Genomic DNA, 27,446 nt, shown 5'->3' on the forward strand with positions numbered 1-27,446 from the left:
CCTCGGTAAGCAATTTTTATATTAAATAGTAGGCAATTGCTTTTAATTGTCAACGATTTAGTATTGTTTTGTAAGCCCTGTTCATTAAATGACGTTAGGTATTGTGGTATATATAACCGAACAGAATATTCGTAGACTTTCTTCTGAATCGTCAGTCCCTAACCCGTCAGTCCCTCGCTTGATTGATCGATTGATATCGATTATTTTATAATCAAGGAGCCTTTTTTGTTAATTATTACTTCATAGAGCAAAGGGCCACGTTTGTTTTATTTTTTACCTTATCTTACTGTCTAAAATACGTTCCTAATAAAAGTGAAGCTATGCCTGTGTAGGAGTCTTATTTTATAACATTAATTGCCTTAAAAAATCTTATATTACAGTATATTAGCATAATTTTCATCAGTCCATAGCTATAGGTGTCAGTCCCTAGACGTCTAAATTTACAAAAACCTGAAATTCTCTTAAAATACTAAACTGACTAAAGTGACTGAACATTAATTATTCTATCGATCAGTCATAAATCACACTTATTTAAAATTGCACAGTATTTAAAAAATAGTAAAGACTAATTACATCATAAAGGCTGTGAAAATTGTGGTTTTTGGACACTTTTTTTACCAGGTATATCAAAAAAAAACCTTCATGTAAGAAGCAACAAATTATGTGCACTATTAATCATACCCCATAGTATAACAGATTCTAAAAGAAGTGTGTGTGTGTGTATGTACATATATACGAACGTAAGAAGTTATAGTTGGCGAACAATACAAAAATAACATGTAATACAAAAATAAAAAGCATAATATAATTGAAATAAAGTTTATTTATGCATTGTTAAATTATTTTTACACAATTAATTTAACTTCAAAAAAATAGATATTAGTAAATAGACAATTTATACATTAAGAAAATTAATTAATTTACGTCCATTAGTTGATCTCATTATGATTCAACTGTCGTGTAAGTTACAAGAAGCTACAATACGGAATTTATACGATATAGCAGTGTTGCTAACTTCATGTTAATTTTGTATGTCCCGTGGCCAACTTCATCATATTAATTTAGTGGGCGCGCGTCGTAAAAATTCGCTCTCATCATTTTCCCTAACGCGTCAAAGGAAATATAACTTGAAAAATTTTACGCAATAGAAAAAAGTCGATAAGTAATATGATGAGGTAAGGAATCCTCGGCATTTGAATGATTTTATTTTATAAAATCCCACAAATTAACGAGAAATACAAAAGTCCCTTGTGTGTTGCAAAATCAACTTGTAAATAAGATAACACTTTTATTTTTCCGAGTGAACTTAGTTTACAGTTTATTGTTTTCATTGTACCGTGGTTGACATACGCTGATTTTTATTACCAGCTCAGTATTAAATCCTATTCGTTTTTCGTTTGTTTCGTTTATTTAAAACGTTCATTTTTCCCCGCAGGAAAGCGAAAATGAACCCATAATGTGGATAAGTGCCAGCGAGGCAAGTACTTTAGGTGCTGAAGAGGTAGCTTCGCGGCTAAGGGTTGAAGTTAGACAAGGTCTTAGTTGGCAGGAAGCCACACACAGGAGGCAATTGTCTGGGTAAGTGTTTCTTGTTTATCATTAACATCATATAGAAATTATGAAATTGCTTTTGGTTTTGGTCATGTTCATTTAGTCTTATTGTTAGTCTACAACCTACGCTCTAACAATAAATCGTGAAAACACAAACCTAGAAATGCCAGGGAATTTCCAATTTACTGAAAAAATCAGATTTCTCCCTAATCATGGAAAAAATAAAATTTTTTAATTATGTTTATTTAAGAATATTCAACTTCCAGATTTTTTGTTTTTTCGAAATAGATTGAAAAGTTGGCGCGAATGCGATTGTGATCCCATCTAGCGTACTGTGTATTGTATTGACGAAATCGAAAATTATTTTAATTCTGGTAATAAAAAACTTAATTCGCCAGATGATTTTAAAGAATTGAAGAAATACATCAAAATTATTTTTTACATTTTTTCATGGTAACTCACTTCTTGAACGTGGATTTTCCATTAACAAAGACTGCTTAATCCAAAATCTTCAAGAATATTCACTAATTGCCCAAAGATTAATTTACAATAAGTTAAGAAATGTTGGAATTGAAAATATTGAAATAATAAAAGTTAGTATCAGCAATTTCTTATGCTGAAGTGTACGATGTGTTGCATACATATTTACAAACAATTTCTTTAAATTTTAATCAATGATTCCTGTACATCTATTAAAAATCATAATGGCCGACATCAGTGACAATGCGACAACAATTGAAAAAGAATGATGGCCGACAACAGCAACAATTATAAAAGAATGATGGCCGACACTACGTCATAGTATTGTCACAAAAATGAATTTGGACTACTCGAAGGAATTGTGCTAACAGTTTCGAGCTCACAGTGACTGATAGGGGGAAAGAATTAGTTTATTTGAAATTAAATTATTATTGGAAATTAAAAAAAAAACTTAATTAATTGAATCGTAAATTTTTTACATTGCAGCAGTTACGTAACGTGTTGAAAGTTGATAATTTATTTTGTTTATTTTGATAACAAAGGTTACACATTTATTTCGAATTGTTACTGTACTTTTATAATTAAGTAGGTATTTATCATAAAAACATAGGTGAAAAGTAATAAAAATCTCTGCACAAAATTACTTGTCAAGTGGTTCGGTAATAATGTTAATTTATCTTAATTTGGAGCGTGGATTTAATTACGATTTTTATGTACTTCTACACAATCGATTACGTTTATCAATAATTAATATTTTGCATTGGAATTTACAACTTGTGAATTGTAAGTAAACTGATTAGTAAATTCAGATTTTGTATTATCTCCGTACCTTATTTATTAATTAAAGAAAAGAATTTGGAATTATTTAACTGTATATACAGTATGTCACTCGAGTCTCGTATACAATGTTCCTTCCCGGAAAAGTATGGCACTTTGGGCAGGGATTGGATAAAAAGTATTGCGTTATTAAACTTTTTAGAAAGTAAAAACAGTTGGTGCTCTCCAGATGGAACTGTATAACTGATAATATGTAGTGATTAGCATTCAAATAAGGGACTTATTAATAACATCTGATCGTGAACCGATTTTATTATGAAATACAGTTATAAAGTTGGTGATTGTAAATTACTACAGTTTTTATTATTATCATAAAGTATGAAAACATAAAGGTTCATTCATGAAGATAACATAAACTTTTTTATGATTTGATTTAATATTTCAATGAATGTATGATTTGTACTGTTTTCAAATTTAATTAAACCCCTCTCGTATTAATTACTGTTGTATTTTTGATTACCAATAACATCATCAAGTGTCTGGCTTTTTCATTTGTTTGGTAATTGAATGGATTAAGGCGTTCTATAAGTAGGCAGCTATAATAAAAAGACATTATTAAAAATTTACGTTTTATTAAACTTTTAATTAGTCGTTTGAAATTGTGTCTCAATTAATTTTCTATTGATAAAATTTAAAGGGTGATGTCGACAAAGGCAACGTAGATACTGACTTGTGTTGTTTCTTTTAATTACCATTGTCATCCTGATAAGGTTGTCAGTCCAAAGACAAAGAATGAGCAATTTTTTTGCATTTTCCGAAAACTGGAGCATATCTTCCTCTGCCCCTGTTTACGCCTGTTTGTGCTTCTAGTACCTATGTCTCATTAATCCTTCATGTCTGAACAGGTGTCCTACCATCCTGTTTTTTTCTCCTTAATATAGCGCCTTTTGTTTTGCCACTCTTCATTTTTTTCGTATTTTTAACCTTTTCTATCTCAGACTGCGGAACCCTTGGAGTCTGTCGCATGGATATTTCTCTCTTTTCACTTCTGTAACTAGATTAAAGTCAAAATCGTTTTTCAAATATGTTATATATATATATTTTTTTTTCAGTTATAACGAATTTTCTGTAAGAGAAGAAGATCCTCCATGGAAAAAATACCTCGAACAGTTCAGGAACCCCCTGATATTGCTTCTATTGGCATCAGCTTTTGTGTCCATTTGCATGAAACAATTCGACGATGCCATAAGTATAACAGTAGCTATTGTGATAGTTGTAACCGTTGCATTTGTGCAGGAATATCGATCCGAAAAATCTCTACAAGAATTAACCAAGTTGGTGCCACCTTCATGCCATTGGTGAGTAATTTTTGTATATTTAATATGCCATTTATTATCTGTCTTTTAACTGAACAAGTGGTCGTATAAGGAACTATTTTTAATGATGCGCGTTTTTTAACTTGTTGAATAGCGAAAAATTCGCATAAGATGATCAGCATAGTAATTATTGCTAGACTTTTGCTTGTCGAAACGAATGTCCATTGACATAATATTAATTAAAAATCGTTATTTCGCCTTTACCATTTTGCTGTAAATCCCCGATATTTGTAGTTGGTACTTCCCCCATCGTATTAACTGGAGGGATGTTATTTTATTCATGCATTCTGTTTAACGTTATGCATATACGACCTAAATGTAAGAATGTGTTCATATCGATACAAAACGAAATAAAAATGTAGTTGAATCATTTAAGTGACTTGGATTTAAACAGAACATTAGCAGTAATACTAGTGAGAACTAGTAATTAACGAAGTAGAGTAAAAATATTGGTAAAGAATTAATAGTCTTTAACTCGCCAAAATGGTCATTGTGAATATGTTTTGTTTCATGTCAAAGAATTCATTTTGTAACGTTTAACTATGATTCCACTTTCTTCTGATTTTTTTGTGTTTGTTTAATAGTGTTTGTAAAATCTCGTTATCTGACTATGTACTCGCTTAATATTGACTTATTCACTGTCTTCCTACATCAACCTGTGCAAAGAGTCAACTTGTTATTTATTTAATCGATAAGTCAACTCATTTCTAGTAGGAAATAAGGCACTTTATGAAGCATTACCCTGATAGAATGTTTACATTCACAAAACAAAGAAATATTTTATTGCAACTGCAATCAATCACACTTTGAATTGTTGCCAAAAATATGCCCTATGCATGGCATTAAATATATATTACATATTATTTTGCTGAGATAAGCATTTCTTTTGTAATCAATTTTTATTTTATTTTTTTTTTTAAGTTTAAGAGAAGGAACACCAGACACGTTCCTTGCCCGAGAACTAGTACCGGGGGATATAGTCCTTTTGAACATTGGGGACCGTATTCCCGCCGATCTTCGTTTGTTCGAGGCTGTCGATCTTCAAATCGACGAAAGTAGCTTCACTGGAGAAACAGAACCCGCTCAAAAGGAAACAGCTCCAGTCCTTCACCCCAACGGCACTCACTCTTCAAAATCGAATATTGCTTTCTTGGGTACACTTGTGCGATGTGGCTCTGGAAAGGTAACTGACTTATTTATTTTTCAGTTAGATATTCTAACAAAAAGGAGGCTAAAATACCTTCCTCCCTATTCTCCGGCTCTTTGCACTAAAGTGTAGAATCACCACCTTTAGTAGCTGGTGAAAATTAAATATGTAAACGTTTTTTTTTTTATTAATAAGTATCCCCAATGAAAAATTTCATTCAAAATACAAATATATAAAGGTGCTATTGTTATTAAAGTGATAATCAGTATATTTTTTCTCTTAGGGCATAGTAGTGAGTACTGGACCAAACAGCGAATTTGGCAACGTGTTTCGTATGATGTTGGAAGAGGAAGCGCCTAAAACACCGCTCCAGAAATCGATGGACAGACTGGGTGCTCAGTTATCAATTTACTCGTTTGCCATAATCGGTCTAATTATGCTGGTTGGATGGATACAAGGGAAGAATATTCTGGAAATGTTCACAATCGGTGTCAGTTTAGCGGTAGCTGCCATTCCTGAAGGTTAGTTACATCCAACTAAGTTACTAATTTATTTTAAATATTGATTTATAATTAGTGAATGTAATTAAAATTTCGATATTGCACTTGGAAACGCTTAAACGATTACTCTCCATTAAAATAATTGCGGAATTAAAAAAAAAATTAGAATTAATAAAGTAATATTTTCTTTTTAGATAAATTTCTGTTAATCTTTTAATTAATTTATACACACAAAATTGGTAAACATACCAGAAATTGAATATTAATTAGTAGAATCGATTTACGTTAACAAAATCTCTTGACATATTATCTGATGCATTTTAATAAACCTATGATTAATAAAGATTATTAATATCCCATCAATGTATGCTGATTTACTTTAATTTTGATTGCAGGTTTACCCATTGTTGTGACGGTAACTTTGGCATTAGGAGTAATGCGTATGGCGAAAAGAAACGCAATTGTGAAGAAGCTGCCGACGGTCGAAACGTTGGGTTGTGTGAACATAATTTGTTCGGACAAAACGGGCACCATTACGCGCAATGAGATGACGGTGACCGTGCTCGTTACCTCCGACGGTTACATAGCGGAAGTAACCGGAGCGGGCTATAACGACCACGGACAAATACTAATGCACAAATGTGATAATATTGATAGGGCCAGAGATAGTATTTATAAACTTTTAGAGGTGAATTGTTTATTTTTAATATGTATTTTATTTATTGCCCTCAAAATGTTTGAAATAATTTAAAATTATACTTAGGAAAACTTTTTTATCTACCACAAATATCAGGCCCTAGCCGTGTCCGCCTACCAAAATTTTGTTATTTGTCCACCAATATCTGAAAAAGCATTCCTTTTATACACTTTTATTTTATTCAAGACATTTAAAAATATGACTATTTACCTAATAACACCAATAAAATAACAATATTTCGAAAAAACATTACATTTATGTAAGTTAAATTTGTGTACGCGACTTTAACCATCAGGCCCTAGCCGCTTAGGAATTACGCGGTTTTTATCGTGAATGAGGGAATGGGAATCAGTTAATTTTAAAGTATAGACATGAAGTTATCTGCAAATGCCGTTCGCCTTGTGTCGGCCATTTTGTAAGATGTGCTAGCACGCCTTGTTCCAGTGACTGTAAGCAAATGTTATATGAAATAGCAGGCAATTATTCTTAATTGTCAACGATTTAGTATTGTTTTGTAAGCCCCGTTCATTAAATGACGTTAGGTATTGTGATATATAAAAACCGAACAGAATATTTGTAGGTTTTCTAGTGAATCGTCAGTCCCTAACCCGTCAGTCCCTCGCTTGATTGATCGATTGAGATTGATTATTTTATAATCAAGGAGCCTTTTTTGTTAATTATTACTTCATAGAGCAAAGGNTGTGCAATAATGCAATAATCGTAAACGAAAATCTGATGGGACAACCGACGGAGGGCGCCCTGCTGGCAGCCGCGATGAAGAACGGAATGTATAACATTGGTGATCGTTACATCCGCCTTCAAGAGTATCCCTTCTCGTCCGAACAAAAGCTGATGGCGGTCAAATGCGTTTCAAAATACGACAACGATAAACAAGATGTGTTTTTTGTCAAAGGCGCTATGGAGAAAGTGTTACCTAAGTGCACGTCGTATTACTGGAGAGGAAGCATAGAACCTCTTACTAGTAAAAAAGAACAAGAATTTATGGCAGAGGCTCACGAGGTGGGAAGGAAGGGGCTACGTGTTTTAGCAATGGCAAAAGGAACGAGCCTGCAAGAATTGGTATATTATGGTATAGCAGGGATTTGTGACCCTCCCAGGCCGTATGTGAGGGAATCGGTCACGACTTTGATACAGTCTGGGGTGCAAGTCAAGATGGTCACAGGAGACGCCATGGATACTGCAGTGGCTGTTGGTACGTTAATTTGTCTTATATTTGGTTACACAAAAAAGTACCAATTATGGTGACCATCTTAAGAAATCTTAAATTAATACCATTTTTAATAATTTATTTTAGCGCAAATGATAGGTTTAGACACACTCCATTCTCCAGTTTTATCTGGAGAACAATTGGACGCGTTTTCAGACGTTGAGTTGGATGCAGCCATTCCATATGCAACCGTATTCTACAGGGTGACACCCAAACATAAACTTGCTATTGTTAAATCGTTGCAGAGAACAGGTAACATTGTTGCCATGACGGGAGACGGGGTGAATGACGGAGTTGCTTTGAAAAAGGCCGACATTGGAATCGCCATGGGAAAAAACGGCACCGATGTTTGTAAAGAAGCTGCAGACATGATTCTTGTTGATGACGACTTTCATACTATTATGTAAGATTTGTAATTGAACTATTATTGTTTTCTTAATTTTGTTGCATTGCATTTCTTTTACAGATCTGCCATTGAAGAAGGAAAGGGAATTTATTACAACATTCGAAACTTCGTTAGGTTTCAATTATCCACTTCTATAGCAGCTTTATCACTTATCGCTTTGGCAACTCTCATCGGAATTCCAAATCCTTTAAATGCAATGCAGGTATTTTTAAATTAAACATTTTGCGTTTGTAAAGGACCGCCTTCTTTAAAACATTTTTTTATTAGATATTGTGGATCAATATTATAATGGACGGTCCACCAGCGCAGAGTTTGGGTGTAGAACCCGTTTCGAAAGACGTTGTTAAACAGAAACCTCGTAACGCTAAAGAACCCATTATTACGAGAGACCTTATCGTTAACGTTCTTCTTTCTGCTTTTGTTATAATTGGAGGAACCCTGTGGATATTCAGGAAAGAGGTAAATAAGGGATTAAATTATTTAAATACAAAAAGTAAAATAAAATACCTAAATCTTCTTTTTTATTCATAAAATAATGTTTTTAATGTTTAGAAGAGAAAAAGTACCACTAGTGATAACCTGCACAAAACAAGGGCCTTTCAACATTAGGGGAGTTTGCCGTTTTTTATCCGGCTACGCCTTTTTTGTTTTGTTTTTTTTAATATACATAGTTCCATTTCTGAATAGTAATAAAAGGACGTTTTGGTTATTTTCAGATGAGTTCAGAAGGTATCACGGCTAGAGACACAACCATGACATTCACATGTTTCGTGTTTTTCGACATGTGGAACGCACTCTCTTGTCGTCATCACATGAAAAGTATTTTTTCCGTCGGATTTTTCACCAACAAAATGTTCCTAATCGCTGTTACTCTCTCAGTCATCGGCCAGTTATTGGTGGTTTACGCTCCTCCTTTACAAAAGATTTTCCAAACCGAAGCGTTAACTTATTGGGGTAAGTCCCACAACTTAACATAAAGGAACCTACCGAGATCTATCTATGGTGTATCTTGTAGATACACTACTATTTAAACTGATTATTATAGACTCAATTCGAGTTATAGATGAGCATGATGAGAACATGGTTAAAATAGGCACTGAAGTTCAAAGGGAACCTATAGATAAATTACGATTTTAAAACCACTGTTGATTCTGAGCATTTACGGAACATAAAGCAACCCTGGGGGACGGGACGGTTACTTGTTTTACTTTTTCACATTAACCACTTTACGGTAGCATCTCAGTGTTCCACATGTAGTGCATCCATGTTTTTCATCATGCAAATGCTTTTATTCCCTGAGCGCACCTTGTTATTGTCATTCGTGCAATTTCTCGCTCACTTCCTCTTTATAGGCCAATCTCGGTAGTCTCCTTTAAGTGATCTTGCCTTTTTTTCTGAAAACAAATTGTATTGGTTTAATTTTTGTAAAAATTTTCGGTATTTTTTCTCGCATAAATTTCTTTACTATAACATCACAACCAACTTATTTTTTTTCTGGTTACAGACATGATATTCTTAGTAACTCTTACGTCGTCAGTTTGGATAATTTCTGAATTGAAGAAACTGCTGGAAAGGATAGTTGTAGAGCATAGAAGTAAAGGTAAAAAATCTCCATTGGAATATGTATGACCGAAAGGGGGGCTAGGGGCGAAAACCCACAAAAATTAACTACTGTATTTTGTAGCCCCCTAATTTGAGCCCCCCTCTCCCGTGTTGTTGTCTCTCGATTATAATGTGATCAGTTTTTACGATATTCAACACAGTGCAAATACAGATAATTTTTATGTCTCCACAATCGAATCAAATTTTTACAAATTTCATTTTAAAGCGTACACAAAGAGTAAGAAAGTCGATAAATATTAGTGTGCTTTAATATATCGATAGCCTGCAATATTACATAAAAGGTTGTATCGCACTTTGAATGTTTTAGAAGAGACACACAAACTATTTGCCTCCACCTTCTGAATTATTAGCTACAATATTTTGTATTAATAAAATAATTTTATAGGTTTATTTCAAGTTAAATATTCCTATTATTTTACACAAAATAATATTTTCGTTTTAGATAAATTTTTAATCCATAAAATGAAAAATAAAACGTTATTTAAACGAAAATAAATATTAAAGATTTGGTACGTTAATTTGTCTTATATTTGGTTACACAAAAAAGTACCAATTATGGTGACCATCTTAAGAAATCTTAAATTAATACCATTTTTAATAATTTATTTTAGCGCAAATGATAGGTTTAGACACACTCCATTCTCCAGTTTTATCTGGAGAACAATTGGACGCGTTTTNTAAATAAAACATTTGTAAATTAAAAGAAAATAATGGTGCACTACTTGAAAAGGTTATTACCGTTTGCACTGGATGCAGCATAAACATTGAACATTTTTGTGCATATCGATAATTCTATTTTTTTTTTTTTTTATTTAAAACCTTCGAAAACATATCTACATAATTTATTATATGCTATTCCCATACATTAAAAAGCCAAAAGTTAGAGATTTTTACTTGTATATACAAGGTGGTCAACAGTTTTCATTCGAATGTGATTAAAAACAGTTACAAAATCGCACATGATGAAAACTACACTGCGAATATATTATACGTAACCATTTGATGTCAATGCAGTAGGCAACACATTATACTTGGAGTGGCAAATAAAAACATTGTAATGCAAGAAAGGCAAATTGCGGTTCTGTTAGGTACATATTTAAAAATGGTTGCACTTATGGTGCATTAAACTAATATTAATAATAGTAGAAACTATAGTAGGATTTTAAACAGTGAAGTACAGTTTTATATTCACTTTAAGGGACGTGTAAATTTATGCAAAATATACTTCACTAAAAAGTATATTTATTGTGGTTGAAAATTTTTATTGCATAATTATTTCCTAAACTCTCCACCACTGAATATTTTTTTAGAAAGAACCGTGGATAGAACTAATTATAAGATATTTTGCCACTCTGTTGTAATGATAGTTTACTATTTGGCTTCATTTACATTCGCCGTAACCACGGCTTATGTTTAAGATTAGTCCATGGAATAGTCTGGATGAAAAGGTTGTGGAAATTATTCTAAGTAACTAATTCAAAAACTATACATAAAAGTATTGTTTTAATTGTTAGTATCATTAAAAACATTGACTATTGTATAATACCCTATCATTGGCTGCCTTGTATATTTTGGGATTTACATTATACTAAATAAGGCTCGATATTCGGTCTTCATAGCCAAGGTCCCTGGTTGGTTCTCCTCAAGGAATGTAGCGAGAGCGTAAAATATTTCAACACAGTTATGCTAAGACTGTAAGTAACTACAACAGTAGGCGAAATGTCGGTCGTTGGGTTCACCAAATGAGAACCAATCTTAGACCACGTAAATCTAGTACGAATATCGAGCCCTTTTCAGATATATTGTCTGCTATTGCAAACATTTTGTGAATTTAATGCAGCTAATAATAATTACTTGTTACGATTTAATTTATCATATACAATGCAGAAACTCACGTTAAAATATACACGTTCTTGCTACTTATATTAAATAGTGTAAATTATAAAATATAACATGTAGTTTGTTGCATCTCTATGTCGAACCTAACTGTATAGCAATTACATGATTTGTTTTATAAGCGGTAAATGTTAGCATTTTCGAATTTGTGATAGTACTATTATTATGTAATATACCAACAAGTTTAGATCACCCACAGAAATACTATTTAATTAATAGGACGTGCTGCCGATTTTTTTTTGTATGAACTTTTAAAATAAAAAGATGTTTTTTTTTTATAAGTNAGGACTCTAGATACTGCTATTTCCTTGAGTAAAGGAGGGCTGATACAACCAATACTCTGTAACCCATGACATCCGAAGTTTTTAAAACGACCCTGTAAAATGAAATCTTATGAAAGAGTCCTCAGATATTTGTTTACAGTGCAGCTACGACGATCGATGCGGTTTTTATGCGATACTTGGATAAATTTCAAACAAACGTTTTCATTTCTTACTTTAGTTACCATAAGCCTATTGCATCTTTTTTAGAACACAATGAAATAATTGAAAGTACAAAAGTCTCAGTATTGTTGAAATTAATGATGACAATGATGCAAACAATGTTAAAAATCAAGTACATTGAAATAATTGTTGCTCGGAGTGTCAATAGATGTGAAAACCAGATTGATGTTGATAATTTTTATTCAAACATTGTGAAATTTCAAATTTTAATACTAAAAGTTCTAAGTTTTCACTTCTATCGGCAGTCCCTATAACTGCCAATTTTTTNTACAAATTCACTAGATTATTGCTAACAGAAAAAAACATACATTCAATTATTACCTTAATAGTCTGTCCCTTCTTAGTAAATTTGTGAACATCTGGAACAAAAATGAAACCAATTAATTATTGCAAACAGCAATATTAGCTTACAAAATACAGAAAAACCACTTCAGAAACCATATCTTCAACAAATGTTAATTTCAGACAGGGATAACTATTTAGTCATCATTATGTAAATAATTTAAAAATCATATAACAGTGACATGGATACTTACAAATTATAAAGCTTTAGGGCCACAATGTGATGATTTAACAGTCCAACTTATGCTTTCCTATAAATAAAACATTTGTAAATTAAAAGAAAATAATAAGTCACTGTAATATATTTAAAAGAGATACTTATATCAGAAGAAAAAGCAGCCATATATTTTAATCATTATGTTCAGACGGTAATTAATATCATCACTTAATTACAATACTTCTTAAATTTATACAAAATTAACAACTGTTTTCTTACCTAGACTGTAGTTGATAATCTACTCTAGTTCTACTAATCCTTGTCTTTCTCCTGAAATCTAAAAGCAAAGGATTCTTAGAAACCATTAAATTAATAATATCCAAGAACATTTTTTTACAAAATTATTCAGTTTAAAGATTATCAACAAAAACAATTTTCAGACATATGCTTGTCAAATAAATCATCATTATAAAAAAAATTGGCAGTGACTTAGAAATACAGAAGTAAACTTACATGATACTCGATCTAAAGTTGAGGTTATTCGAAACTATCCAACAATTTTCGAAGATGAATGGCACAGTAGGCAACAGCTGCGTGGAAACGAAACAATTTCCCTTTATGGGGCTGCTCTTGAGAAAGGTATACAACATTAAAGTGTACTACAACTATTTACATTATATTAATCGCAAAACACTCATCAGAATTTCCATCTAATCATTAAAATCATACGAACGAGACTACTAAATTTCATCATTTTTGAGACAAATTTATTGTACAAATAATGTTGCCAGTGGATCAAATTAATTTAAAGTCGGCGATGGATGCATATTTAGAAAATAAACGTGGATATTTGGAACAAACATCACAATGAAGAAATCAGAAACTTAATCAAATAATGAAAGCAATAGACGTAATCATTTTAAAATAAATTATATTACCTGTACTTGTGATATAATTAAATACTAATTAATGTATTTACTAGAACCAACAAATTATGCACGTCCGCTCTTCACCCAACAACATCAGACGAGAAAATGACATCAAAAATGGCAGCAAGCCTGGCAGATGATAGCGGAAAAGTATAGCCTATAGAATGCAGTCTGTACAATACTAGTCACGCAGAAGACAGTCATTTAAATCTTTTATCTGTGATGATATTATCTATGATTCCTCGTTTTCCATATATTCGCCTCATCATGGCCTTATCTATGGTCATTAACCCTGAGAAGGAATTAAAATTTAATTTCATTACATTTGGCTTAATTTATCGAATCTGTACGACTTTTTATGATAAAACGTAAGTTAAGACATTTTGTAATTTCTTTTCAAAAAATGGTACTTGCAGTATATCAATCAATTAGTGCTGTTTTTGCAGTTAAATAATTGACTGATTTTCGGCTGTTTATTATACTATGTTGATTTAGTAGTACACTTAGCCGTATTTAATCTGTTCTTCTGTTTTTTTTAGCACAGTTTTTTAAAAACTTGATCCATGGGTTTCAGAGCATTGGTTGTATCAGCCTTCCTTTACTCAAGGAAATAGCAGTACTTAAAGTCCTAAACGGAAGTGCCTTTTTTCTGTTGAGAACAGAGGAAATATTAAAAGAAGGATTTATAATAACAAATGGGTAAGTAACTGTATCAATTAAAAATAGTAGATGAGATCCCAGAAATGTCAAGGTCTTAGATATTTGTAATGCTCTTTCAATAGTCAAGTTTTAAACATTATTTGAAAAATTACATAAAACAGCAACAGAATTAATATAGAACATGATTCTTTCTGGCAGTGTGAAAGTTAACATAATAAAAGAGATAGAGCATTTACTTTAAATTTTCTATATATATTAACTTCAGTAAAAGCATAAGAAGTTAAGGAACAAGGAGTATTAAATCTTTCAATTTTGAACATAAGAGATGTTTATTTTGATAAATAACCAATGGTACATAANGAAATGAAGAAGATTGAAGGTAATTTTGGAACAGGCGTTTCTTTTTATCGAGTATAATTGCCGAGATATTAAAATGTTTGAGGTACTACAAACGTCAAATTTTCTAGAAATTACTAAATAACTCAATAAATATACCGTGCAGGCAAAACTATGCTTAACGAACTGGACATGTCGGTCCAAGAGCCCTATTTTCATCATGAAATTGCTGCCCTCTTTAAATCCCAATTCAATTTTATGAACTCGATTCAAAGATTATAATTAGCTATGGTAGTAAAAACAGGAACCAAGACATTAATTTAGTATTGATATCATGCAGCTACCATTTTCTGCAAAAATTCAAAGTCTTAAATTGCATCCAAAGTATTGTAAAAAAATTAATTCATAATTGATAAATTGAAATTCTATTTTAGAATTAAGTTTACGTGCTCGAAACTTGATCTATATTACATATATTAAGCACATATATTATAAGTATGTAAGCATAATCCAAATAAACTAACAATAAGAAAAAAATTAATTACCGAGGAGGATGAGGAGCATGAGGAGACACCTACTATAAACAACTTACTATAATGACCATAGATAATATAATGGCTATGAAAATTCGTTTGGCGGCCATTTATTATCTATAACCATTTATTGACGACCATAGATAAGAGAATATCAAGAGATATATTATATCCATAGATAATAGATACACAAAGGGTATTATATCTCTAATTATGCTCTCCTAATACAAATTTTCAGATTTAACAAAATTTTCAGTTTTACGTCATATACGAGGGCAGGTCAGAAAGTTATGGAACAACCAAATTTCAAAAAACAATTTTTGATTTTTCCATTACTTTTTAATTAACCCTCGTATTTGGCTCAAAACCGAAAATTTTCATAAATTTCAACATTTGTATTAGGAGAGCATAAGTTGCATTGGGTCTTTTTCAAAATTCAGAATTAAAGCGCGGGATTAACTTCAGCTTTTTTTCAAATTGTTGCTCTGGTAATTTTCAAAAATTGACACAATTTCCTTTCTTTTTATAGTATTTATGCTATTTTAGAAACAACAGGTTGTCTGCAGTGGTTTTCCTCTTGGATTTAGCTTGCCCATTACACTTGGAGACTTTAAAATACTACTTCCTGCAGTTAATTAAGGTGAGAATGCATGACGTCATATTAGTTGCTCTTTATGTGTCAATAATAACCAATTATTTTTTGTACAGTATAAATTGAGGTTAACGTGTATCTACGGTATTTCATTTTTTTAAAAATCTATTGTTGAGATCATCGACGTATACTTCTATATTATTATATGTCAATGGTTGTGAGTATAAATTGATGTATTATCGTGCATCTATAATTATCCATATTTATGTCATGATCTATGGTCATGGTGTCAATATCGTTTGTCGCCATTTTATTATGATTCAGCAATTTTACTTGGTTTTTGGTGCTTATTTTTGGGTGTGTTTAATTCTTTCCTTACTTAATAGTGTAATTAATATATTTTTTTGTCTATCCCTGCAGATTATCGAACAAATGAGTTCAGTTTGGCTGTACTGAAACGGCCAATATCTACATGGGTGTTGTCTATTCTGGACTTGGTCTTGATTTGCTATTTTTGTCTTCACCTCGCAACGTATGCAGTTAATTTTCAATCAATGAGTGGAAGCAACTGGAAACTTATTTGAACAACAGACTTTCTGCCATGGTATTCTGGATTTGGTTTGCTTTTTACACCTGCGAACATTGAGAGGTTGCAGTCTACAGTTAATTAAGGTGAGAAACTTGATAATAGTTAATTTTAATTGCTCTTTATTAATCTATTACTACCGTATCTGTTTCAGATCGACGCTGGAGAAGACAAAGATGACCCCGTAGTTGAAATAGTTCTTTATCTTGCATGCTCCATCTAGTAAAATTCATTAAGTTGATTTTATTCAAATTAATTTTTTATTTTGCATGTTTTTTTGTAGTTATTTGTAGTTAATTTGAATTAGTTTTTATTTTGCATGCTTATTTTTGTTCACTTTATTTGAAGTAATTGTTGATTGTAGATGTTTTTATTTTTTTTGTATGTAGTAGTAGTGTAGTAGTAGAAATAACACGTTTAGTAGTTGTAGTATAGTCTAACGTTGCTTACCTCTTCGCTTAGCTTACTGCATATTCTTCCTAATTTGCTTTGCATTTACCCTACGAGTTCTACATGATTCAACGTTTCGTTATCGTGTGTGTTTCTTCTCACCCTTGTGGAATTAGGGAGGGCCTCCCCGAACGACTTCCCTTGGGCTTAGCTATTTAGTTGATCTTAAAAGTGTCTTATACACTTTTCGCGAGTCTACTCTAGCGTTACTTCCTTTCAGACAGGGTACAGTGGGTTATCTGGAATAGGAGCAATAGGCGACTGCCCAGCTTGCCTTGGCGAAATCTGTCCGATCTTCTCTACCAAAGCTATTAGTATTTGTCGTTAGTCCTTGTAATTGCACTATTCGCTTTCAGGTAACCGAAGAAGACTGAAGACATCGTATTGTTTGCTTTTTATTGTATTTTCTTTGAAATTTCATGTGTTTTCTTGTCTTTCTCTTACAGGTATTTTGTTTTTTACTGCATAAACTGTTATATCTTTATAATCATAACTTAGGTAGAAATTTAAAATGTTTCTAAATTAATTTTTTGGTATAATTGTTAAATTAAATGAATTATTTGTTTACGCTTTCAAAATTTATGTTCGTTTGGGTGGATAGGGTGGCTATAAGGGGAGATGCGGAGGCCACAGAAGGTTAGGGAGGCTTTTTTCTCCCTAATCTTGCATTTAAATAATAGTGGTATGACAGTTTATGCATAGTAATTGTATTTTCTTTGAAATTTTATTGATTTTCTTGTCTCTCTTACAGGTATTTTATTTTTAACTTTTATAAGTCGTTAGAATGTATTATATCTTAGATATTTTGTTTATATTGATGTATTGTTGTTATTTGAAATAAATTTGTACTTTGTTATAATAAATGTAAATTATTTTTTGTAAATAATAAATGTATTTTCATTGTATTATCATTCTTTACTATTTAAATAAATAAATAAATAAAGTATGTGGTTTTAATTTTGTCCTTAGTCTTGAACAACAGTAGAGTAAAATAGCATAAATACTATAAAAAGAAAGGAAATTGTGTCAATTTTTGAAAATTACCAGAGCCGTCATATGCTTAGGAGCTGAACAATTTGAAAAAAGCTGAAGTTAATCCCGCGTTTTAATTCTGAACTTGGAAAAAGATCCAATGCAACTTATGCTCTCCTAATACAAACGTTGAAATTTATGAAAAATTTCGGTTTTGAGCCAAATACGAGGGTTAATTAAAAAGTAGTGGAAAAATCAAAAATTGTTTTTTGAAATTTGGTTGTTCCATAACTTTTTGACCGGCCCTCGTATATGACGCAAAACTGAAAATTTTGTTAAATCTGAAAATTTGTATTAGGAGAGCATAAGTCGCAATAGGTCTTTTTCAAAGTACCAATTTTTAGCGCGGAAATCGAAAAACAAGACTGCTATATAGTTGATCCCGCGCTAAAAATTGATAGTTTGAAAAAGACCTTTTGCGACTTATGCTCTCCTAATACAATTTTTCAGATTTAACAAAATTTTCAGTTTTGCGTCATATACGAGGGCAGGTCAGAAAGTTATGGAACAACCAAATTTGAAAAAACGATTTTTGATTTTTCCATTACTTTCTGACCAACCCTCGTATCTGTATCAAAACCGAAAATTTTAATAAATTCGGCCATTTGTATTAGGACAGCATAAGTTACATTGGATCTTTTTCCAAATTTTTGAATTTTCCATTACTTTCTGACTAACCCTCGTATTTAGCTCAAAATCGAAAATTTTCATAAATTCCAACATTTGTATTAGGAGAGCATAAGTTGCATTGGATCTTTTTCCAAATTTTTGATTTTTCAATTACTTTCTGACCAACCCTCGTATTTAGCTAAAAACCGAAAATTTTCATAAATTCCAACATTTGTATTAGGAGAGCATAAGTCGCAAACGGTCTTTTTCAAAGTATCAATTTTTAGCGCGGGATCAACCATATCGCAGTCTTGTTTTTCGTTTTTCTACATCGTTCGGTCTTGAAACGTTTAATTGTACTATTACTATCATAGTTTATGTTCATTTCCAGTATATTATAATTTAATTTTGCCAAATTTTATTACAATTTTTTCGTTTTTTTTGGACAAAATAGACCCATGATATAAATTAGATCTCGCTTGCTTTTGTTTTACGAAAATATGATTATTTATGGGTTTTATAGGTTTTTATTAATGAAGGTCCAACCATATTTAAGAATATAAATCGTACTTTAGCTGAAATTTATTGATTATTTGTAAATCTGTAATATAGTGGAAACCTGTAAACTTTATTTAAGAATATTTGACTATCGGTCGTGAGATGTCGCTTCAGGTATGTGAGATACGAAGGATATCCTATAATTCTTTAACTGAAATATCAGGGGTAATTGGAAAGTTTTAACAGAAAATATTTAAATCATCATTTTCTTATTAAATAAAATTTTAAAAGGGGTAGGTAGATTTTGGAAAGAAAAAACAGAATAAGTGTTGTACAAAAGCTCTATAATTTATTTACATGCTTTTTTACAAAATTTTTGCACATCTTTCTCTGAAAATGATAAGTATGAGAGCACATACACACATTATTTTCATGAATAAAAAAAATAAAAAAACATTGTTTCACACAAAATTGCGGCTATTTGCCTAAACATATTGATATGTATCATACATCCGATGAATATGCAATTAAAAGTAATCGTTCTTATAAAAAATAAAACAAATAAGAGAAAAACTACAACCAACTCGCTGTTTAAAATAAACTACAAAAACTGAAACCGATAGGGTGCTCACAGATTAATAAAGACGAATTAATATTAATTATATCATATGTTCTCACCTCTGTTAATTGAAGAAAGTAACATTCTAAAGTTTACAAGTGTAATGGGTAAGCAAAATCCAGAAAGATTGCAGACAATTTGTTGCTTCAGTGGTTCTCAAATTAATTTCCAGTTGCTTTTCTCCATGTCGACTAATCTATAGAAATGGGCAAGAAAAACTAATTAACAACCACTATTATAATAAGACAGTAATATTTTAATGTGACCACGTAATGCTGATGTTAGATAGGCAAAAAAAAAGATAATAGATACACAATGTGCTGTTTATTATTAAGCAAAATGTTATGTTGAAATTTTGAATGTTTAATCCTCTTTTTCCCTTAACTACTGATTCTGATCAAAGTCAAAATATAAGCATAATTACTATGGTTATTAAAAAAAAAAAACATTCACACCACTGGGGAGAGCGTAGTTCTGCATTAACTCTTCTCTTCTACTTTTACTCGTCATCTTTTACTAACTAGTACTACTAACGTTGATGTAATTTAAAATAAAATAAAAATTCCTAACGCTTATTTATATTATAATATATGCTTTTATGGAAAATCAAATTTTCTTTTTGAATTTTTGTGACAGAAATAAAATGTAGTGGCGCTATAAACGGCAACCAAATCCTTTTAGAAAATATTTGATACACGGAAGTTCCGAAATTGCCTACAACTCGTAACAAACTAACGGAAAATTCGACTTTCTGCTATATTAAGAAAAAATATATGCTCGCCTCCTTAACAATGATTTTTCAGGACGTCTTTTGTTGCCCAAATTGGCAACAGATTGAAGATTTATTCATGGCAAGTTCTCTCAAACACATAAACTACTACCATATTATTAATCAGTTTGTATCGGCTTAATAACACTTTAAAACTAAAAAATAATTCACAAATTGCTATTTTTATAACAATTAAAAGAATTCAACATCTTTCACATAGATAATCTTTCGTGACACATGACATTTATGGTTTGATTACAATAGTGGTCAAATTACCCGAAAATACATTAAAATACTTTCTAAATCTCAAAATACGTTTATCTTTGCTACAAATATAAAATCATAACTCTTCATTATAATCAAATTAATAATATAACAAAAAGTACGAATACAAAGACATTTACTTATGACAATTATTTTTTTAAAGAAGCGATCCGTTGTGGTGTACTTTAATAACAAGATTTGTCAATTTTGTCGACTTTGACAACTTTGCGATATCAGAAGTGTAACCTATCTTTTTTCACACTTGTAATTAGTAAAATGAAAACTTATTATTATTTTAGAATGTTTTAAAACAATCTATATTATTAGAAAAATGAACGAGATAGGCGTGTGCAGTGAAATAATAAACGATATAGAAGATCTTATTTCAGCACAAGATATAATACCGAAAGAACGATTTAAACCGTTGAAAACTGTTAAAATTAAACCAAAAAAAACGCAGGTAGATATAGTGTTTCGCATATTTACAAATATTATAAAATAAGGCAAATTACGTAAATCTTAACAGATTGAAAGCATTAAATGTCCCAATTTAACAGAAGAGCCTGTAGGTGATATTCCTGGGACACAAAAAATTTATCTAAAAACCTGGGGCTGTGCCCACAATAGTTCAGATTCAGAGTATATGGCAGGTCAGTTGGCAGCTTATGGCTATAAAATAGTTGAAGATAAGTTTAAAGCTAATTTGTGGTTACTAAACAGTTGTACAGTTAAGAATCCTGCAGAAGATCATTTCAGGCATGTTATGTTAAAGTTCATAATTGTTGAAATATGTTAAACATTCCTTAAACTTTTTAGAAACGAAATTAATCTTGCTAAAAGCTTGGGAAAATATGTTGTGGTGGCAGGATGTGTTCCACAAGGTGCTCCCAAAGCAGATTTTGTTCGAGGTCTAAGTATCATTGGTGTACAACAGATAGACAGAGTGGTTGAAGTCGTTGAAGAAACATTAAAAGGTAACAGTGTTAAATTGACGGGAGTCAAAAAAGAAAATGGCAAAAAAATGGGAGGTGCATCTCTACTACTGCCAAAGATTAGAAGAAATCCTTTAATTGAAATTATAGCCATAAACACTGGCTGTTTGAATCAGTGTACTTATTGTAAAACAAAACATGCACGAGGAGACCTGGGCAGTTATCCTCCAGAGGAAATTGTTACTAGAGCAAAGCAAGCTTTTAGTGAAGGTGTTGTTGAAATATGGTTAACATCAGAAGATACAGGTAAGGAATGAAAACAATCTGTAAGAGAAAATTTACTTGAAAAGTATATACGTTTTCCTAAAGGAACATACGGACGTGATATAGGCACAAGTTTACCAGAACTATTATGGCAGTTGGTAGAAGTAATCCCAGAAGGATGTCGTTTACGATTGGGCATGACGAATCCACCTTACATTTTAGAGCACTTGGAGGAAATTTCAAAAATAATGAACCATTCACGAGTTTATGCCTTCCTACACGTTCCTGTTCAATCAGGAAGTGATCAGGTTCTTGCTGATATGAAACGAGAATATTGTAGAGAAGATTTTGAGCATGTTGTCAATTATTTGAAAGAAAAGTATGTGCTTAAGTTTTGATCTTACTAGAAACTCAATCAAACCTTAATCTCATATCCTCCTATTCTTAAATATTATTTTAATGTAAGATTTATTATTATTTCAGAGTTCCCGGCATAACAATAGCAACAGACATAATTTGTGGATTTCCTACTGAAACAGAAAAAGACTTTGATGAAACCTTGTCTCTGTGTGAAAAGTATAAGTTTCCTAGCCTTTTTATAAACCAATTTTTTCCAAGACCTGGTACGCCCGCCGCTAAATTTCAAAGAGTTCCCGCTCAAGATGTAAAACAACGAACCAAAAAACTCACGGATCTCTTTCACTCATACCGGCCATACGATCACAAGATTGGGGAAACGCAGGAGGTGCTTGTGACAGAAACATCGCACGATAAAAAGCATTACGTCGGTCATAATAAATTTTACGAGCAAGTTTTGATTCCTTTAAATGATAAATTTATGGGTAAAATAGTTAAAGTAAAAATCATTGCAACTTCTAAGTTTTCTATGACAGGGGAACCGCTAGATAAAGTGGTATCTGCTGGACTTGTTAAGCCACTTAAAAGGGGATGTGTTTCAGGGTTAAAACAACAAGAATATAATTTTAAGTTACCTATAGCTGTAGGTATAGTAGCAATTTCTTTGCTTTTAAGAATAATCTGGGTATTTTTATAATATTTAAGTTGTTATACCCATTTATTAAAAGTTTGAAATTAATATTTTGTTAAAAACAATGTAATCACTGACTTGTTTCTTCAAGTATTAAATTATATATAAAAGATATTGTTTTACTTTAGAATTCACTGTTGTTAGAATTAAATTGACTTATATTTTCTTTATTTCAAGTCTTAATTTAACTTGACTAACAAAATAAAAATCATATTCTAAAGACTGCTCTAAATGTAATACACACTGTACGTCTTAATTTTTACAGTCACTAAGCGTGAAATTTCATGCTAGTTGAAGAAAATGTATGTGATAATTCTCCATGAAGGGCAAAAAAGAATATATATAAATTCAAAATACAACCAAGCCATTCTAATACAAATTAGATAATGTATCCACAACCAGCTATCAAACGGCCGAAAACCGGGAGAGAAGTGAAAACTGAATTTCTCGAATTTTTTCCAGGTAAGACAGTATATTAATTTATTTAAGTCATTAATGATTGCAGTAATATGTATTAATTAATTATTTATTAATTTTATTTCGCACAGTTTTTAATTTGGAAAAAATGATCTTTCTAAAAATCGTAATTTTTGCATTTCTGAATAAAAGGGATTCATCGCATCGAATATAAACCGGATACGCCATTCTCCTCCGAAAATGGTTTATTCTATCGTTACTACAATGCCTCTGAACGTATTCACGGACGTACCATGGAAGATTGGCTGCGACCAGCAATTTTTCTGGGAAAAGCCTTTACACCAAACCTTTACAGTTGTATAAAACCGTGGAACGACAACTCTCAAACGCTCGATAATTATAAGAAAGGTATCAGGGCTATGTTTGAACTCTGCATAAAATTAGGTAATTAAGGATATAAAACTAAAATCAAAATAGGGTAATACACAAGTTAAATTTTAGGAGTAAAGTATTGGGCAGGATACGATGGAGATTTGGTTCCAGAATCGGAAAATTTTGATGAAAATCAAAATAATTTGGAGATAATTATTAATTTTGTACAGGAATACCAACAAAAAACTGGCATTAAACCTCTCTGGTTTGGCGCAGATTTAAAAAATAACTCAAGGTAAGTACGAAAAAATCGTGATAAATACTGAAGTTTCTAAAAATAATTTTGTACGAAATACTGATTTTCAATAAACGATTGCATCTTTTAATAAAGTGCGTGAAAGACAAAAATCAAAATATTTCTGTATCTTATTCCACTTTAAGGTACGTCAATGGGGCCTTTACAAATTCTGAAGCTTCAATTGTGACTTACGCTGGTTATCAAGTAAAACAGGCATTGCAAATTGCAAACAAACTCGGATCGGAGTGTTTTATGCTTTCCCCATTTCAAGAAAATTACGGAAGTTTATTAAACACGGATTTAACAAAGGAAATTAAACATTTCGCGAAATTTATAAAAACTATTTACGACCAGAAAGAAAAAATAGGCTACAATGGTCAAATGTTAATGCAAACAGTTCCTGATGAAGGTGAAACGACTGGTATAACACAGTACTGTAGAGATTTTTTCAGTTGTACAAGTTTTTTGAAACAGTTCAACTTGGACAAATACTTCAAAATGAACGTAAAACCGGGGCATGAATTTCACATGGCAAAATTGTAAGTTTCATAAAAAGTTGAGTTTAATCAAATCATAATTATCGGATACTCTTATATTTAAACATTAATTACTATTTTGTTTAAATATAAAATCTGTATGTTTGAAAATAGATCCAGAGAGAGATCCTAACTATAAATGAAAAAGTATATTAAAAACTTCATGTGATTTTCTTTTTTGTGTTGTGTAGGTATGGATTACTAGGAAGTGTTGATGTCAAGGAAAAGGATTTGTTGGATATAAAGAGTGGCATTTATTTACTACGCACGGTTGTCGAAAATGGGGGTATGGCTCCTGGGGGTCTTACATTTTATCTCCCTTCGCACAATGCACCTTTTGACCCAAAAGATCTAATAGAAGGATATATTTCTGCTATTGACAATTACGCGAAATCACTTAGAATTGCAGTGAAACTTGTAAATGACGCTCAGCTGAATAAAAGTATTCAGGTTATTATACATAAATTTTTTTATTTACTGGAAAATCATGTATCTTTAAATGGTCTCCTGTAACATTATTTTGTTGCAGATGCGCTACCTCAGTTTTTCTTCAGGTTGGGGGGCGCGTATAGATAATTCTGACATATCACTGGACGATTGTGAAGAACAAATAAAAAAGCAAGAAATTCATAGTTTTCCACAACCGATTTCTTCGCATTACGAGCACTGTTTGATGGTAGTCACGAGATATACTGACACAACATTAAAGTAATTTTAAAATGAGAACATTACATATTGTAAATGATTAATTTAATTTTGTATAGAAGAATAATAATTCCTGTAGATTTATGTATTTTCTAGGAATATTTTTGAGATCGAAAAGAGAGATTAGAGGGCTGCGTAAACGGTAACATAAAAATAAAGTTTTATAGAAGTAATTAAACTTTTCAACAGATTTATTACATAACAGTTATATTATCAAGTAAACAAGTGGAGATAATACTGAAACTCAACATTACCTATGTTGTTATATCAATTAAATCTAAATAACTTAATATTGAGAATAAAAATCAAGCACAATATACGTTATAAATATTCCATTAATTATAGTATCATTCCTCTGACATTTACTTTTTATATTTTTAGGGTTCCGCACTTCAAAAACAAAAAGAAAGGGAACCTTTAGGATCATTTTTATGTAATTGCCAAAAATTTCAGATATCACATGTCAAAAAAACCCATACGGCACTTCTAGTTGACATAAGAACTTCAAATATACATTTAAAAAAAGATTTCATTGAACATTTTTGTAAATATTACATATAAAAAATGTTGAGTGCTGTCAGCATAGGGCAAGTAGTATCACGCAAATGAAAGTTCAAATACAATTTCTTATGCTGAAGTGTACGATGTGTTGCATACATATTTACAAACAATTTCTTTAAATTTTGATCATCTTTTAAAAAATTATGATGGCCGACATTAGTAACAATGAGACAACAATTGAAAAAGAATGATGGCCGACAACAGCAACAATTAGAAAATAATGATGGCCGACACTACGTCATAGTATTGTTCACAAAAGTGAATTTCGACCACTCGAAGCATTGGTGCTAACAGTTTCGAGCTCACAGTGACTGATAGAGGGGAAGAACTAGTATATTTTTAATACGCTTGTCAATGGTAACTTCAACAAAAAAGGCTGAGTGCTATCATGCTCAACTGCAAGGGGGACTTTCCGGCCGATGGAGTACCTTCTTTGTAGTTATTATCATATTGAATGCAATGAATTCATGAAAATACACATGTTTTGGAAATTAAGAACGGAACCATATGCGCGTTAGTTAAACCCATAATTTTTTTTAATATCACAATTTCCTGTTTCCTTGTTGGACTAGCATCAATAAAAAAACATATGCACCTACACCAGGTGTTACATATGCATATTAATTAGAACAAAAAAATAAAAGGAACTTTTATGTTAATTAAGTAAAAATTAGAAGTAAGACAATCTGTTACAAATAAAAAACGTTATAATTACTTATTTTGTGAAATTTGATTTTGCTATTACCTATGTGTTAAGTCTTCATTTTATTTTTATTTATTTTACCAGATTCTAAATTAGAATGAATAAATGCAATTTAAAATTCAGAAACTTCTGAATCCAGCAAGAGATAGATACAAAACCTATTTTCTGGTGACAGAAAAAGAAATGTATTGAGTTCATTTTATTTTGTTTTTTCTAAAGTTGACACTAGTTCATAAATTGTAAGCAATCATCAAGAATACTTATAAAAATGTCAGAAAAATTAAACATCAAATGAATAAATTAATGAAAATATTTCACGTAACGAAACCCTTCAATCTTTTTTACTTCAGAACTTTTATGTTTTATTTTGGTGAACGTGTACAAAAATATTTCGTGAGGCAGTCATCTTCATAACAAAATTGTTTCCTAATATACTTTCTTTGTAATGAATAAAAACGAGTATGTAAGAAATAAATAACAAAAAATAAATAAACTCTGAAAGTTAACTAATAGAAAATTTGGCAGCACCTAACATATAATTTAAACATTTTGATTGAATTAGGTACACTTTTTATCACAAATAATTTTGGTCGTTCAATACTTTGTTTCCTAATATTTGTATTAAACGCATAAGAAAAAGAGAAAACCATATCTAATAAAATATTTCCAATTATGTGTATAAAACAAATTATACAGTCGGGCCAAAAAATAATAAAAAAAAAAATATGAAACGGCTAAGGCTTTTACGGTCGGCGTTATCTAAAGGAGTATCGTGCTCTTTTATATAATTATGGTAAATAATCATAAATTAATGACAATTAGACAACGTTATAAATAATTTTCTATTCATATTCAAACAAACACGACATATTTACGTAGGTTTTTAGCCGGATGTATGTGATTTAGATAATTGATTAGGCCAACCAAACTGAACGCAAACAGAAACAAGAAAACAGCTTAATGATTTTCACGAAATTTTTTGTTTATTCTTTTCCAAAATAAAAATCGTAACAATTGTTTTGCCAAACTTCGGCTTCATTCGATGGTGAG

The 27,446-nt window shown here is 31.2% G+C and overlaps 3 protein-coding genes, 3 long non-coding RNA genes and 1 other non-coding gene across 11 annotated transcripts in view; 4 read left to right on the forward strand and 3 right to left on the reverse strand.

Annotated features, from left to right (window-relative positions):
• LOC108744703 (calcium-transporting ATPase type 2C member 1) overlaps positions 1-9,989 on the forward strand; it is a 21,908-nt gene extending 11,919 nt beyond the window's left edge. The window contains 11 exon segments of the mRNA XM_025974696.1: positions 1,436-1,578; positions 3,921-4,166; positions 5,106-5,367; positions 5,615-5,852; positions 6,227-6,526; positions 7,220-7,741; positions 7,844-8,159; positions 8,223-8,364; positions 8,430-8,621; positions 8,879-9,116; positions 9,667-9,989. Coding sequence (XP_025830481.1) covers positions 1,436-1,578; positions 3,921-4,166; positions 5,106-5,367; positions 5,615-5,852; positions 6,227-6,526; positions 7,220-7,741; positions 7,844-8,159; positions 8,223-8,364; positions 8,430-8,621; positions 8,879-9,116; positions 9,667-9,791 — 2,724 coding nt within the window. The 3' untranslated portion in view covers positions 9,792-9,989.
• A 2,469-nt stretch (positions 9,990-12,458) lies between these two features.
• LOC108744637 lies at positions 12,459-13,729 on the reverse strand. 3 transcript variants are annotated; one of them, XR_003231157.1, is made up of 5 exons: positions 13,622-13,729; positions 13,197-13,348; positions 12,963-13,020; positions 12,721-12,777; positions 12,459-12,543 (listed from the first exon to the last, which is right to left on the reverse strand). It is a non-coding gene; the product is annotated as an uncharacterized LOC108744637 (long non-coding RNA). The 3 variants fall into 3 exon arrangements; XR_003231156.1 differs by having other exon boundaries at positions 13,197-13,307; positions 13,622-13,727; XR_003231155.1 differs by having other exon boundaries at positions 13,197-13,312; positions 13,622-13,726.
• Positions 12,608-12,683, reverse strand: LOC112904538. The gene has a single exon (XR_003231180.1). It is a non-coding gene; the product is annotated as a small nucleolar RNA R38 (small nucleolar RNA).
• Positions 13,730-15,692: 1,963 nt separating the features above from the next.
• LOC108744640 lies at positions 15,693-16,513 on the forward strand. The gene is made up of 3 exons (XR_003231165.1): positions 15,693-15,781; positions 16,154-16,405; positions 16,474-16,513. It is a non-coding gene; the product is annotated as an uncharacterized LOC108744640 (long non-coding RNA).
• A 2,718-nt stretch (positions 16,514-19,231) lies between these two features.
• On the reverse strand, positions 19,232-20,301 carry LOC108744694. The gene is made up of 2 exons (XR_001939000.1): positions 19,983-20,301; positions 19,232-19,723 (listed from the first exon to the last, which is right to left on the reverse strand). It is a non-coding gene; the product is annotated as an uncharacterized LOC108744694 (long non-coding RNA).
• A 462-nt stretch (positions 20,302-20,763) lies between these two features.
• Positions 20,764-22,905, forward strand: LOC108743519 (threonylcarbamoyladenosine tRNA methylthiotransferase). 2 transcript variants are annotated; one of them, XM_025974673.1, is made up of 5 exons: positions 20,764-21,020; positions 21,087-21,316; positions 21,377-21,798; positions 21,862-22,135; positions 22,240-22,905. In XM_025974673.1, the coding sequence occupies exons 1-5, from the start codon at positions 20,892-20,894 to the stop codon at positions 22,808-22,810; spliced, it is 1,626 nt and encodes a 541-aa protein (XP_025830458.1). In that variant the 5' UTR covers positions 20,764-20,891; the 3' UTR covers positions 22,811-22,905. The 2 variants fall into 2 exon arrangements, with proteins under 2 accessions (XP_025830458.1, XP_025830459.1); XM_025974674.1 differs by having other exon boundaries at positions 20,930-21,020; positions 21,118-21,316; positions 22,240-22,903.
• Positions 22,906-22,979: 74 nt separating this feature from the next.
• Positions 22,980-25,758, forward strand: LOC108744692 (xylose isomerase-like). Of its 2 annotated transcripts, none has more exons than XM_018480583.2 (7): positions 22,980-23,266; positions 23,414-23,665; positions 23,723-23,888; positions 24,035-24,430; positions 24,619-24,877; positions 24,957-25,135; positions 25,212-25,758. In XM_018480583.2, exons 1-7 carry the CDS (start codon positions 23,191-23,193, stop codon positions 25,276-25,278), a joined length of 1,395 nt encoding a protein of 464 aa, XP_018336085.1. In that variant the 5' UTR covers positions 22,980-23,190; the 3' UTR covers positions 25,279-25,758. The 2 variants fall into 2 exon arrangements, with proteins under 2 accessions (XP_018336085.1, XP_018336086.1); XM_018480584.2 differs by having other exon boundaries at positions 25,229-25,758.
• Positions 25,759-27,446: the final 1,688 nt, after the last annotated feature.

This window comes from Agrilus planipennis, unplaced genomic scaffold (genome assembly GCF_000699045.2).
Source record: "Agrilus planipennis isolate EAB-ADULT unplaced genomic scaffold, Apla_2.0 scaffold16, whole genome shotgun sequence".
NCBI classification, from domain to species: Eukaryota; Metazoa; Arthropoda; class Insecta; order Coleoptera; family Buprestidae; genus Agrilus; species Agrilus planipennis.